Genomic DNA, 15,570 nt, shown 5'->3' with positions numbered 1-15,570 from the left:
GCAATATGTGGATTCACTGTACTCCCCATCAGATTACCGATAACATTCTTCACAGAATTAGGAAAAACAGTGCTTAAATTCATTCAGAAGAATAAGAGACTCAGAATAGCCAAAGCAATATTGAACAAGAGGAGCAATGCAGGAGGCATCACAATACTTAATCTCAAATTATGCTGCAGAACTACAGTCACAAACACAGCATGGTATTGGCATCAAAACAGACACGAAGATCAAAGAAATAGAATAGAAAACACATAGACAAACTGATATACTTACAGCCATCTGATTTTGACAAAGATGCCAAAAATATGTCTTTTTAACAAATGGTTCTAGGAAGACTGGATATCCATATTAGAAAAATGAAACTAGATCCTATTTCTCACACTACACAAAAGTAAAATCAAAATGGATCAAAGACTTAGGTATTAGACCAGAAATCTTGCAACTGCTGGAAGAAAACATAGGACCAATTCATCATAATATTGGTGCTGGCACTGTCTTCCTTACTTAACAAGTCCCCTAAAATCTCAAGAAACAAAACCAAGTATCGATAAGTGGATGCCGTTATATCAAAAAGCTTCTGCACAGCAAAGGAAATAATTAAGAGTGTGAAGAGAGTCTATACAATGGCAAAAATCTTTGCTAGCTGCTCATCTGACAGGAGATTATTAACTAGAGCATGTAAAGAACTAAAAACAACAACAACAAACCAAATAACCTAGTCAATAAATGGGCAAAAACCCCAAATAGATACTTCTCAAAAGAAACACAAATGGCTAACAAATAAATGAAAAAATGTTCAACATCTCTAGCAATATAGGAGATGGAAATCAAAATTACACAAAGATTTCATCTCATTATAGTTAGAATGGCAGTTTTCAAGACTACAAATAATTATAAATGCTGGCAAGGATGTGGGGAAAAGGTATACTTGTATGTTGTTGATGGGACTGCAGATTAGTATAACCACTCTAAAAAGCAGCATGAGATTCCTCAAAAAACAAAACAAAACAAAAAAACCAGGAATAAAACCACCATATGACCCAGCTATCTCATTCCTTGTTTTTTTTCCAAAAGAACTAAAATCAGCATACTATAGTGATATGGCCACCTCAATGTATGTAGCAGCACAGTTCACAGTAGCCAAATATGGAATCAGCTCAGTTACCCATCAGTAGGTGAATGGATACAGAACATGTGGTATATACACAATGGAGTTTTTCTCAGCTTATATAAAAAAGAATGAAATTATGGCATTCTGGTAAATGGATGGAAAAGGAGTACATCACGCTAAGTGAGGTAAGCTAGTCTCAGAAAACCAAGGGTTGAATGTTTTCTCTCCTATGTATAAAATCTAGAGAAAAGTAAGGGAAAGAAGGAGTGGAGGATCAGAGATCATAAAGTTGGAAGATCAGTGGAGTAAAAGACAAAAAAGGAGGAGGGTTGAGAAAGGAGAGAATGAATTTTATAAAATCACGTGCACATAGAAATATGCCATGACATTTTACCTTTATGTATAAGTAGGAAGAACCAATCAAAAATAACTAAATGAGTGGAAGAAAGATAAGTAGAGGAAGAATAATAGGGAGAGGAAGGATAACGAATGAGAACTGAAATAAAATTTCATGCATATATGATTTTGTCAGAATGAGCCCAGCTACTATGTGTAACATAATGCTCTAAGAAAAAGTCGGGTATAATTTGTACATAATAAAATACACCTATTTTTAAGTGTATAGTTCAGTTAGTTTTGGTAAACCTCTGTGTCCGTGTAACTACCCCTAAGATTGAGACTGGAAATATTTCTATTACCCTAAAATTCTCTTATGCCTCTTCCCTTCCTTCCCGCTTCCTCTGGTCCTGGGTCACTGATCATGTGCTCCCTGTAACTATAGGTTTTACTCTTTTTTTTTTTTTTGGTTTTACTCTTTATATAGTTTAATATGAATATAATTCATTACATTATGCACAGTATAGTATTGCTACAGTTGTATAATATGTAGTACTTTCAGTATGTACAGTATATTCTCTACTTGACTTCTTTTGTTCAGTTTGCTATTGAGATTCGTCTGTATTTTCATGTGTATCAGTTTGATTTTTTTTGTCTGAATAGTGTTTTATAGTCATATAGTAGTTTGTTAATTTTTTTTTAGTTAATTTTTGCCTGTTGATAAAACATTTCAGTTGCTTCGCATTCTTACACAAATCTTCATGTGGACATGTTTTAGTTTTCTTTTGTAAATACTGAGTAGTAGACTCTCCCTCCTTCCTGCCTTCTTTCCAGTGCTGGGGATTGAACTCAGGGTCTTGCACATGCTAGGAAAGTGCTCTACCACTGACCTACATCCCTAGCCCTAGAAGTGACATTTGAGTTGGAGTTTTAAAATTTTTTTAGTTGTAGATGGATACAATATCTTTATTTATTTATTTTTATGTGATGCTGAGGATCAAACCCAATGCCTCACAATTAAAATTCAAGTGCTCTACCACTGAGTTTCAGCCCCAGCCCCTTGAGTTGGAGTTTTATAGTTTGAATTTGTTTAACTTTATATGAGATTGCCAGATTGTTTTCCAAAGTGGGTTTTTCATTTTACATTCTACCTGCACCATTGTGAAAAATGTAGTTGCTCTGTATCCTCACCAACACTTAAACTTTTTAATATTAGCCATTCTAGTGTATATGTAGCCATATCTCATTGAAGTTTAATTTGCATTCTCTAATTACCAATGATAGTAAGCAACTTTTCATGTGTTCAGTAGCTATTTATATATCTTTTATGAAGTGGTCAGTTGAAACATCAGATTCCTTTTTATTTTTATGATGCTGGAGATGGAACCTAGGCCTTGTGCATCTAGCTTAAGTGCTCTTCTACTGAGCTCCACACCAGTCATTTGGCTCCTTTTTTAAATTCAGTTTTTCCTTCTTAATTATCTTTAAAGAGTTCTTTATATATTTTGGAGACAAGGCCTTTGGTAGATATATGTGATGGAGAGCATATTATCCTAGACTTGACCTAGTCTTGATTTATCATTTTGATGAATGCATAGAATTTGACATCATTTTTCTTTATCTCGCAAGAATGCAACAATAATTTCCTCTTCCATATGATAAGAGGCACCCTGAGTTTATATAGAACTTGTTTTCTGAGCAGTTTATTACATTATATCATGTTATTTGCTTTTTGTCTTTATGAATAGTAGGAAGGGGTAAGTCCCCCATTCCTATCATGTAAAGGAAGTAAGTGAAAAATTGTTATTGCACCACAAAGCTGAGAATAGGTAAATTAATTAATACTGTAATTAATACTTAGCTTTCCTATTCTTCTATTGATATTTTGCTTAAATAATATCAAATTTAGCTATTATTATTTCTGGTTTGTTAGTGACAGTGTTACCATCAAAAGTGTCATAAAAGACTGCTTTTTTAAAGAAAAAAAATTTTTTTTTTTTTGGTAGGGGTACCAGGGATTGTACCCAGGGGTGCTTAACTAATGAACCACATCCCTAACCCTTTTTAAAAATTTTTCATTTTGAGACAGGGTCTCTTGCTCAGTTGCTTAGGGCCTCTAAATTGCTGAAGCTAGTCTTGAACTAATATATTAGATATCTTAATGCTGTCATAATTTTTCTTCTTGGCTTATACTTGTGAACTATGAACTTAAATAACTTAATTTTGTAATGATTTTGTCTTAAAAAATCTGTCTTTTCCTTTATCCTTTGCTTTATTTTTCTGTTAGTTGGGATTATCTGCATTTTTTAGATGCTAACTTTATTGCCATTGATTTGGATATAGGCAATTAAGATTTTAAAAGTGGTTTAGACTTAAACATGACATAATATTTTATTTTTTTCAGTGTGTTAGCTTCCCTTAATCTTCCAGCAGCAATTGAAGATGTGTCTGGAGATACTGTACCTCAATCTATATTAACTAAGTCCACATCAGTAATTGAACAGGGTGGTATCCAGACTGTTGATCAGTTGATCAAAGAACTACCTGAACTACTACAAAGAAATAGAGAAATTTTAGATGAGGTATGTTTTAAAAGATTTACTTTTCGAATAAAAACTTGATCTCTTGGTGTTCAACAGAAATGAGGCCTGGAAGGTTTCATAGGATAATACTCATCATCTTGGCCCCAGAATTTACTGTGGTGCCAAGGCTTGCTCCTAACTCTCAAGGGGAATCCTGGTTGAATGAGTTCATTCTTACCTTAAGAGCAAATAAATGCATGTTAATAAAACTCATATGACTAATGTATGCTGTACGAATCACTATCACACAAACTGAAGTCTTTGTAATTAATTATTTCATTTCTATTTAGGCAGATCAGGTTTCTTGAGGAATATGGAGTCAGACAAAGGAAGTTAGGCCATCAAATGTTTTATAAAACTTCTACGTTTATTTACCAGTAAAGATGGAATTTTATTAACAGGAATAAAACATTTTGTAAAGTTTTTTTTTTAAACTAAAGCCTACTGTTTACCAATGTAAATTTTTTATGGTGTCTTCATCTTTTTCCCTAATTGATACATTTTCTTTCTTTAGCTCTAGATACTTTGAAACTAATTATAAGGTCTGGCCAGTTTTGGAATCCTCTCTTTAGGTGACCTCTCTTATCAGTTCTTGATATTTTGATTTTTTCATTTAACTTTCAGAGGATATTACATTTACATAATTTCCAAGTACATTGGGAGAGAGGCAGAGCATTTAAATACTTAGAATACTTATAATAACAGTATGGATCTTGTAGATGAGACTGTTTACCTCCCAGGATTACCTAAAAGATAAAATTAAAACGGTGAAATGCCTGCCCTCAGAGACACACAGAATGTGCTTAATAAATTATAGTTGTTATTACTGTTATGTTACTATTCTGATGATAGTATTGCATTTATAACTGTTGATGGTAGTGATGGTTGTTATTCATTTTTCCAGTGCAAATCAACTTTTGAAAAAGCTTAGGATGGAAACTTACTGCATTATCAACTCTGGAAGGCTGCTATTCATGAGGGATTCTACATTAATTATTAAGTCATCACCTACCTTATCTATGTAGACAGAGTTAGTAATCTGAAAAATTCAAGTAAATTGAGTGTTTACATATTTTAGTATTAGATCATTACTGTGTTGAGCTCAGGCCTCACTCCAGATTTACTGAATCAAAATCTTAATCTTAATCAGGTTTCCAGTCATTTACATGTCCTTTAAAAGAGGTTATAGACTTTATAATCATAATACCTTATAGTCCTTTCAGTACTGCTGATTTGTGGGCCAAGCAAGCTGTCATCTTGTGTTGCAATTGAATGGACACTAGAAATAGCAGGTAGACATAGGGAAAAGAAAGTGAAGAGTTGTTAGAAATCACATGTAAGTGATGGCATCAAGAAAAATTATTAGATTGTGTGTGGGGCAGACAAACCCTGAAAAATAGCAGACATGATGAGTCAAATAGAAAGCATTCCAGGAGCATTTAGTAAATAGAAGTTATAAGAATAAATTTTTATTTGATACTTCATAATTTACACATAGTTCAGTCAGTGGTTAAAGTCTCAGTGTGGAATTATATTTGGATTTGATTCTTACCTCTTATATCTAGCTGTGACTCTGGGCAAAGTGTTTAACATCTTCATGTATCAGCTGACTCACCTAGAAAATAGTAATAATAATAGTAATAGCCTGTAGAGTTGTAAAGTGGGATAACACACATGTCTGCTACTTAGTAATTATATAAATATTAAATAGTATTGTATTTTCTTGATTTTGAGATGTCATTTATTGGAAGATGTGTTTGATTCTGTAACAAGTTTTTTTTTTTTTGATAAGGACATTGCCTGATGAAATATATATTAGTTGTAAGAAGCATCTCCTTAAAAAATACTGTGTGAAAAAAGTTTATCTTATACAGACATTGGTGTATATTGTATGTCTGTTGTCTATAAAAACGAAGTGCTTTTATTTATCTTGACATTTCTAACTGCCTAATGACTTAGGGTTACTATTTGCCATTTGTACTCCTAGAGTCTCATTTTAAGTAAGCTATAAGTTGTGAAGTAAGTTGTAAAGCTGGTACTTGATTTGAGTTGTTTTTGTCAGTGGTAGCTTTTAATCATTTTGTTTAATCTTAATTTCAAAAATTTGGTGAAGTGTTTACCTATTTTTTCTTTTGTAAATAATATATCATGTTTGGGACCTGTTGAGTTCTTTACACATTAGATTCCTGTTTGGGGGTTCTATTTCTTTAGATTCCTTTTTCCCCATCCCTTCCATTATTTCCTTATGAGTTCCTGGTAGACTGATGGTGATGGTTCTGGACCTTACTGTATATTTTATTTTTTCTCTTTGTGTTGTTCTTTCAGAGAGACTATCTCAGGTCATTCTTCTAATTCATTAAGGGACAAATCAGCTGAGTTTTTTGGTTCTTCAGCCATTGTCTTTGTGTGTGTGTGTGTGTGTGTGTGTGTGTACGTGTTTGATTTATTTGATCTTTTATTTCCAAGATGCCTTATTGGTTCTGTTTAAAAAAAAAATAAAGCCTCTATTTTACATCCATATTCGTTTTTCTGTTTTATTTTTTAGTTTAAATTCATATAACATAAAATTCACTATTAAACTCTTTTAAAGTGTACAATTGAGTGGCTTTTAGTACATTCACAATGTTCTGTGAAAATTGATACCTAATTCCAGAACATTTTTCTTCCTCCCAGAGAATTTGCAGTCACCTCTCTTTTTCCCTTTCTCTCTGCCTTTGGCAACCACACTAATTCCATTTCTGCCTGTGGATTTGCCTGTTTTGGACATTTCATATAAATGGAATCCTACAATATTTGGCCCTTTTTTTGAGTTTGGCTCTTTTTTACTTAGCATAATGTTTTCAAGGTTCATCCACATTATAGCATGTGTTAATATTTCATTTCTTTTTATGGCCTTATAATATTCCATTGTGTGGATATACCATATTTTGTTAGTCCATTCCTCAATTGATGAATGTTTAAATTGTTGCCACTTTTTTATCTATTTTGAATAGTACTGTTATATGAAGATACGTTTTTATCTAACCACTACTTTTCATTTCTCTTGGGTATATACACCTGGGAGCAGAGTAGCGGGTCATATGGTCTCATTTTTTGAGGAACTGCTAAACACTCTCCCAAATAGCTGCACCATTTTACATTTTTACCAGCAGTACGTAAATGTTCCAGTTTGTCCACATCCTTGCCAATCATAATTTTCTTAAGAAAAAAAATTATAGTTGACCTAATGTGTATGAAGTATCTCATTGTGGCTTTTTTTAAAAATTATTTTTTAAAATTTGTTTTAATTAGTTACACATGACAGTACAATGACCTTGACATATCATACATTGAATCAGATGGGATATAATTTCTCATTTTTCTGAGTATGCAGTATACAGGTTGCACAATCACATTGGTCATGCTTTCACATATTCATTGTGGCTTTGATTTGTGTTTTCCTAATGGTTAATGATATTGGTCATCTTTCCCTGTGATTATTTGCCCTTTGTATATCTTTGGAAAAATGTCTATTCACCTTTGACCTTTTTAAAAAATTGGGTTGTCTTTTTGTTGAATTGTAAGAATTCTTTAACATACTTTTAAATGTACTAAAAGCCGCTCAATCATATACTTTATAGAAGTTAATAGTGAATTTTATATCCACATGTTTGGATGCTAGACCTTATCAGCTGTATGATTAACAGGTACCTTCTTTTATTCTGTGGATTGTCTTTTCTGTCTTTGGGTACTATTCTTTGATGCGGAAAAGTTTTCAGTTTTGATGAAGTACAGTTTATCTAGTGTCCCTTTGTTCCTTGTGTTTTTGGTGTTATATTTAGGATTCCATTGAAAAAAATTGAAAGTCATGAAGACTTACCATTAATGTGGTCTTCTAAGAGTCTCATGGTTTTAGCTTTTCTGTTTAGGTGTTTGCTAAGTTTTGAAATAAATCTTGAATGGTGACGTGAGGTAAATGTCCAACATCATATTTTGCATATAGTTATTCTGTTCTAGCATCATTTATTGAAGAGAATGGCCTAGGCACCTTTATGGAAAATCACTTGATATGTCTAAGCCTGTGCCATATTGTTTTATTATTGTAGTTTTGTTGTATTTTTTGAAATGGGGGGAGAGAATCTTAAATTGTACAACTTTGCTCTTTTTAAAGATTGTTTTCTCTATTTGGGTATTTCTGCAATTCCAAATGAATTTTAGGATCGACTTGTTCTATGGAAAATAAGATTGGAACTTTGATAAGGATTGCATTTAATCTTTTTATTTTATTTTTTGAACACAGGGGTGCTTAAATTGAGCCACGTTCTCATCCTTTTTTTTTTTTTTTTTTGAGACAGGGTCTTGCTGAGTTGCTTAGGGCCTTGCTGAGTTGCTGAGGCTGGCTTTGAACTTTGGATCCTCTTGCCTCAGCATTCTGAGTTGCTGGGATTACAGGTGTGTGCTATCACACCTGGCTGCATTGATTCTTTAAATCAATTTGGAGAGTAGTGCCAGTCTTAATATTAAATCTTTTTTTTTTAAGAGAGAGAGAGAGAGAGAGAGAGAGAAAGAGAATATTTTAATATTTATTTTTTAGTTCTCAGCGGACACAACATCTTTGTTTGTATGTGATGCTAAGGATCAAACCTGGGCCACACACATGCCAGGCGAGCGCGCTACCGCTTGAGCCATATCCCTGGCCCCTTAATATTAAATCTTGAAATTCATGAACATAGGATATTTTTCCATTTATAAAAATGTCGTTAATTTTTTCATCAGTGTTTTATAGTTTTCAGTGTACAAATGTTGTACCTCTTCGGTTAAATTTATTTCTAAATATTTTATTCCTTTTGTTGCTATTAGTTTTAATTTCCTATTTTGATTGTGCATTGCTAGAAATACAAGAAATTTTCGTATGTGGAATTTATCTTTGAGTTTATTGGATTCATTTATTGTCTTTAATAATTATTTTGTGGAATCTTTGGGATTTTCTGTGTGTAAGGTTGAGTGAAGTGCAACTATAGAGAGAGTTTTACTTTTTCTTTAATAATTTGGATGCCTTTTATTTTTCTTGCCTAATTTCCCTGGCAAGTTATGAATATTGAGAATGAACATCCTGGTCTTGTTCCTGATCTTATGGGGAAAGCTTCTAGCGTTTGACTATTCAGTACAGTCATGTATCACTTTATATCAGGGATATGTTCTGAGAAATACTTGCTAGGTGAATCTGTTATCTTGCAAACATCATAGCATTTACTTACACAAACTTAAAATGGCTAGGACATCACTAGGTGAAATAACCTTCTGGTACTACCATTGTATATTGTAATTCTGTCATTGACCAAAATATGGGTATATGGAACATGACTGTGTGATGTTAGTTGTGGGTTTTTATCATAGATGGCCTTTATCAGGTTGAGAAAGTTCCTTTCTATTTGTAGTTTGTGGAATGTTTTTTTATCATGAAAGAGTGATGGATTTTGTCAAATACTTTTTTCTGCATCTCTTAAGATGATCATAACGTTTTTGTCTTCATTCTACTAATATGATATATTACATTAATTGATTTTCAGATGTGAACCATCTTGCATTCCTGGGATATCCTTCTTGGTCATGGTATATAATCTTTGATGTGCTGCTGGATTTGGTTTGATAGTATATTGTTAAAGATTTTACACTATATTGTGAGGGATGTTGGTCTTTAGTTTTTTTGTAGTGTCTTTGTCCGGCTTTTAACTTGTGTGTCCTTACACAGATTGAGTATCTCTTATCTGAAAGTGTTTTTATTTTTATTTTTTATTTTTTGGATTTAGGAATATTCACATATATAAAGAGATATTGTGGGGAGTGGACCAAAGTCTAAATGTGAAATTCATCTGTTTAATATGTAATGTGTACACATCCTGAAGGCAATTCAACACAATATTTTTAGTGTGACTGTGTTTTTATTTTGACCTGTTACATGAAATCAGCTATGGAATTTTCCATTTCTGGTATTACGTTGGTGCTCAAAAGTTTTAAAGTTTGGAACATTTCAGATTTTGGATTTTTGGATTAGGGATGCTCAACCTATAGTTATGTGTTTTGTAAATAGCACATAGCAGTATTTTTCTTTCTAATTTAGTTTGAAAATCTTTGTCTCTACCTGGAGGGTTAAGTCTATTTGTATTAACTGCTTATATCCATACATTCAGAATCATTCTACTATAGTTTGTATTTTATATTTGTCTCACTTAGAGTTCTGTGGTTTTCTTTGCTCTAGCCTCTTTTCCCATTCCATTCTCTTGCTTTTTTTTTGGTTTTATTGTTGCTCATTCCTTTTTTTTTGGAACGAGGCATTGAAGTTACACACTGTTATATCTTTTCTTTGAAATTTATTATTATGTGTCTGAGTTTCCTTAAAGTTGCTTGCTATTTCATTGGGTGCACTGAATTGAAGGAGTTATATCTTTTATCTATCCTGGAAAATGTTTAGTTTTAGTTTTCACTTCCTTGACTATTGCTTTTCCCCTATTCTCTCACTTTCTGGATCTCTGATTATTTGTATGTTGAATCTTTTCACTTAATTTTCCATATCTCTTAACCTCTCACTTTGTGCACTTTGCTTCATTGTGCTTCTTTCATTCACAGTTGTTTTGGTCTAAGAATCTTCCAGTTGCTGCAGAGATATAACTGAAGAGAATGCATTTTTTAGGTACCCATTAATGTCCTAATTTTATTATGTTTTTCATCTCTAGAAATTCTATTTGGCTCTTTTTTAGTGTTTCCTAGTCTCTTTCTCCTATGTTATACCTTTATTTCTAATTTCTTAAAATATATTAAGTATATTTTATGTTCTTTCATTTTATTATGCTAGTATCTCCAATCTTTATGAGTTTGACTCTGATTTGTAATTTGTTTTAAATAGGGATTGTTTTCTCATTCAATTTCTTTTTGTCTATATTTTGTAATTTTAAAAACTACTTATTTTGTGATAGTGTTAGATTTACAGAAAAGTTAACAGATTCAGTGCAGAGTTCCTATATATTCTTCACCCAGTTCCTCCCACGTTAAAATCTTACATAGTCATGGTACATTTGTTACAACTAAGAAATTAAGCATTGGCATAATATTATTACTCAGATTTTACTGGTTTTTCACTGATGTTCTGTTCCATGATTCACTACAAAATACTACATTACATTTAGTGTTGAATGATTTTTATTTGTGAATTCACATTTGCTGTAACTGGTGGGAATTCTTTGAGGTCTGGGTTTAAAGTGAATTCTTTTAGATAGGATTTGTGTTTAATTTTGCTGTTAAAAAAAAAAAAAGCAGAACACTGAAAAAGAGCCAAATAGAATTTCTAGAGATGAAAAACATAATAAAATTAGGACATTAATGGGTACCTAAAAGCTGCAGAGATATAACTGATATACCTGATTCCTCTTTAAACTTGTTTTTTTTTGCCCCCTTCTTTCTGTGGCTAATGTTCTAATCAGAAGTTCCTATTAAGATGTGTGATTTCTAGTCCGATGGGTAGGCTTTTGATTTAAGACTCTTAGGTGGTATCACTTTTCTATTTAGAGCCAGAATCTGGTCAGTCAGGTTTCCTTCTGTTGGACTGTTTTGCTTTTTAGAAATTAATTTCCTGAGAGTTTAGAAGTGTCCTGATTTGATGGAGGAGAGTGCTTTTTATCTGACCTCTCACTTTTGTTGACTCCACCTATCCGTGTTTCTTCCTTTTGTGTTCAGTGCCTATTTTATGTCGTGAAGAACTACATATCTGGCAAAGCATAGATGGTGGGCCAGTTTCGATTTTTGGCCCATTTTTGTTTGGTTCATTTTGATTTTATTTGGAGGATGATTTTTGCTGTTTTTCAGAGGATTGTAAAACAAGAATAAGTGACATATTGTATGTAACCTATGTAGTCCAAAATATTTGCTTTCTGATGTGTGACAGAAAAGTTTGTTGTTCTCTGCCCTAAGTCATCAGGGATAGTGAGATACTTTAGCATTTGTGTCCATTGATAAATTAGCACTTCCTTGTATTTCTTTTCAGCTAAACATTAAAGGAACACTTTAAAAAATATGTTAAAAACACAGTGTTCAGTCTCTTGTACTGGGATGGAAGTCTTTTATTTTCATGTAGTTAATCACTTTTCCCCTTTGCTTTATTTATGGCTTCTGAAATTGAAAGGTTTTTATTATGGCTTCTGTTTCTTTATTTTAACCGTAAAACTTTCTTTAAAGTAGTCTTGTATTTGGATATAAGTAATCTCTTGTTTTTTTCTTTTTTTTTATTTTAATGAGAAAACGGCTAACAATCTTAAATCTTTGTTACTTTTTGTTAAACATATACCTTGGTTTTCTGCAACAACAAAAACTAGTTTATTTCTATTCAGAAGTATAGGAGTATTTCAGTCTCACTAAACTCATTTATAGTGGGGGTGATTATTTTAAAATTGCTTTAAAATTTGTATGCTGAAAATAATATCTTGATTTTTTTCCCTCTTTTTTAAGTCATTAAGATTTTTGGATGAAGAAGAAGCAACTGATAATGATTTAAGAGCAAAATTCACGGAACGCTGGCAAAGGACACCGTCTAATGAACTCTATAAGCCTTTAAGAGCAGGTAAAAATGGGTATAAATGACCTTTACTCAAACTCTGAATTTGGACCCACCTTTTTGCTTAAGTTGGACTCAGTTGTAAGCTCATATTTACTGACAGTTTGTAAAACCAGATTTTTTTCCCCTCAGTTTAGGATAAAGGTAAAAAGTAACAAATGTAATCCATGCCCACTGTTAAAAGGTTGGATTCTTTTTTTCTTTCTTTATAGTTGTAGATGGATACAATATCTTTATTTTACTTATATGTGTTGCTGAGGATCAAACTCAGTGCCTCACACATGGTAGGCAAGCGCTCTACCACTGAGCTACAACCCCAGCCTAAGTTCATATTCTTAAGAAGGTATAAAGTGAAAATTAAACTGATCTGTCAATTCTCCAAACTCTGTATCTTTTAAAATGGTGTGAACTCATATGTATGATGATGTTTTTTTTTCTCTTGGTAGTGAATCCTGGATGCTGAAAAAATGAGTTTTAAGAATTACTTTGAAGTAAAAAATATACTTTATAAGACTTTGATTATTAAGATTTTGTGCTTGTTGAGTGGATGTCTTCATCCACTCAACAAGACTTGTTTTATTTCTCTCTGCAAAAGAGATGTTATATACTATTGAAATTTTTCTAAAAACGTTATTCTTTCTAGTCAGGTTGTTTCTTTGAGAGAATACTAGTTGAATAAGTTATACAAATATTTGGAGTGATTTGTTTTTGTTGATTTCTTTGTATATTCTTGAGTTATATTTGGCAGACACTGATCACCAAATATATTTTAAAATGTAGCTGTGTCCTTGATTTTACAAATGATTTTGTCAGTTTTCCAAAGACAAAAATGCAAAGATTGATAGGAATTGAGTTTTTATTATCTAGTAAATTTGGGCCATAAAGGAGCATAAGTAAAGTTGAAGACCAGAACTAAAAGTACAGCCACCTCATAAACATTGCTGTTACAGTCATTACTGAGCTCTGGAAATTTTCCCCCCTGCTTCCCAGAGGGAACCAACTTCAGGACAGTTTTAGATAAAGCTGTGCAAGCAGATGGGCAAGTGAAAGAACGTTATCAGTCTCATCGTGACATCATTGCTCTTCTGTGTAAGCCGGAGCCTGAGCTGAATGCTGCCATCCCCTCTGCTAACCCAGCCAAGACCATGCAGGGCAGTGAGGTGAGAGGGTGCATTTTGTTGTGGGTGGTCATCTGCTTAAGAAAACTGTTTGAGCTATTATATACAATGAACTGATAATGTCTTATTGTCATAGTTTAAAAAATGCAGAAATTTGAGCTATAGCTCAGTGGCACAGTACTTGCTTAGCATAAATAAGGCCCTGGATTTGATTCCCAGCATCACAAAAAAAAAAAAAAAAAGAGAGAGACACACACACAGAGGAGTTAGTTGGGGTCATTATATTTAAAGTTATACCCATATACACATTGTGTGACAGTTTATTGTTCTAATATTAATTTCCTGTAATATTTTTCATTTATCAAATGCCTTTTATAATCTAGGTACTAAATTCTAGGTACTACATATGGTCACAGTATTTATTTCAGGTTTTATAAAAGGGAGAGACTTGGAAATATAGAAACGTGCCTGAAATGAAAACAAAATTTAAAAAAAAACCAAAAACAACTGAGTTTGATTAGATACTTTTCTGACCAACAATTCTTTGTTTTTTGCATGATTTTATATTGTTTTATATCATATTCCACTGGGATTAGCTCTGTGTGCATGTTAATAAGTGGATAACATTATCATTGTATTTCTAATGATAATAGGAAGGAGAAAATCAATAGTAGAGTATCTGAGTTGAAAAGTCCTAAAAAGAGGAAAAAGTGCAGATGTAATTTAATGGCTGGTCACTATGAGATAGGGTAATATACTAGGATCAGATAGAGGCTCCAAAATACATAGGAAAATAAGCCAAAGGGCAAGAAATACTGCTCAAAACTTCTGTAAAAAGATGAGTTTCCTGGGTAGTAGATTTTAGAAGTTATCAAATTGGTCTTTATATAGAATAATTTCATATACTTATTCAAACAAGACTTATTCTGTAAGGTACTGTAATAATAGGTACTTTGAAAAATTAATGGACAAAACATACAAAACCTTTACTCTCAATTTATGGTTCAATGTAGAAAATTGTTCAGTGTACAAAGATAACTGTAGCAAAGAGTAAAAGTTTAAAAATACAACAGGAACAATATAGAAAATATGCTACAAGGATTTCATTTTCAGCAATTTGGAAACACCACTCTTGCAGGCTTCTTAAGAATTTGGCATATTATGACAACTGGGTGAATAAGCAGGAAAAGTGGACTTATATAGGATCTTGGAAGGACTGAGTTATTGGGTATGTTCTGAGTAGCTTCTAGAGGTATGGTAAAAATCAGCCAGGGTGCTGGGTAGCATCCTTAAGAGAAAGCTACGTATTCAAGGAACCTGATTCTAAGGGGGAAACCTGATAGACAGGGAATTAGATCCTAGGTTGACATGGGGGAGAAAAAAAGGAAATGACAGGGGAGCCTGCGGCAGCGGATGGAGGCCCCACAGTAGCGACGGCGCTGTGGCCCGCGGGACCGCGCCGCGACCGCCCGGGCCGGCCCGGAGGAGCACCCGCTGCTGCACACAGAGCGAGGAAATGTGGGACATGTGGATTTGGAATATTAATTCATTTGAAAAACTGCTTTGGGGGTGTGAATGTGATTTTTGATGAAACTGGATTGGAATAATTTTCATGATCTTTGTATATTTATATATATATATAGTTTAAAATTTTGCATTTGACTTAAAGTGCCATGAGAAAATTTGCATATTGCAAGGTGGTCCTAGCCACCTCCTTAATTTGGGTACTTTTGGATATGTTCTTGCTGCTTTACTTCAGTGAATGCAACAAATGTGATGAGAAAAAGGAAAGAGGACTTCCTGCTGGGGATGTTCTAGAGCCAGTACAAAAACCTC

General features: G+C 33.1%; 1 protein-coding gene across 2 annotated transcripts in view; it reads left to right on the top strand.

The window, feature by feature from the left end:
- Nucleotides 1-15,570, top strand: part of Pdcd6ip (programmed cell death 6 interacting protein) — a 75,838-nt gene that overhangs the window by 38,569 nt on the left and 21,699 nt on the right. For both annotated transcript variants that reach the window (XM_005317339.4, XM_005317338.4), the window contains exons 10-12: nucleotides 3,855-4,032; nucleotides 12,511-12,622; nucleotides 13,607-13,776. In XM_005317339.4, the coding sequence (XP_005317396.1) occupies nucleotides 3,855-4,032; nucleotides 12,511-12,622; nucleotides 13,607-13,776 (460 nt within the window). The remainder of the gene's footprint in view (nucleotides 1-3,854; nucleotides 4,033-12,510; nucleotides 12,623-13,606; nucleotides 13,777-15,570) is intronic.

The sequence above is a fragment of the Ictidomys tridecemlineatus genome, chromosome 2 (genome assembly GCF_052094955.1).
Source record: "Ictidomys tridecemlineatus isolate mIctTri1 chromosome 2, mIctTri1.hap1, whole genome shotgun sequence".
Taxonomy (NCBI): domain Eukaryota; kingdom Metazoa; phylum Chordata; class Mammalia; order Rodentia; family Sciuridae; genus Ictidomys; species Ictidomys tridecemlineatus.
The sequence above is the reverse complement of the archived record's forward strand: the minus strand, read 5'-3'. Positions and strand labels throughout refer to the sequence as shown.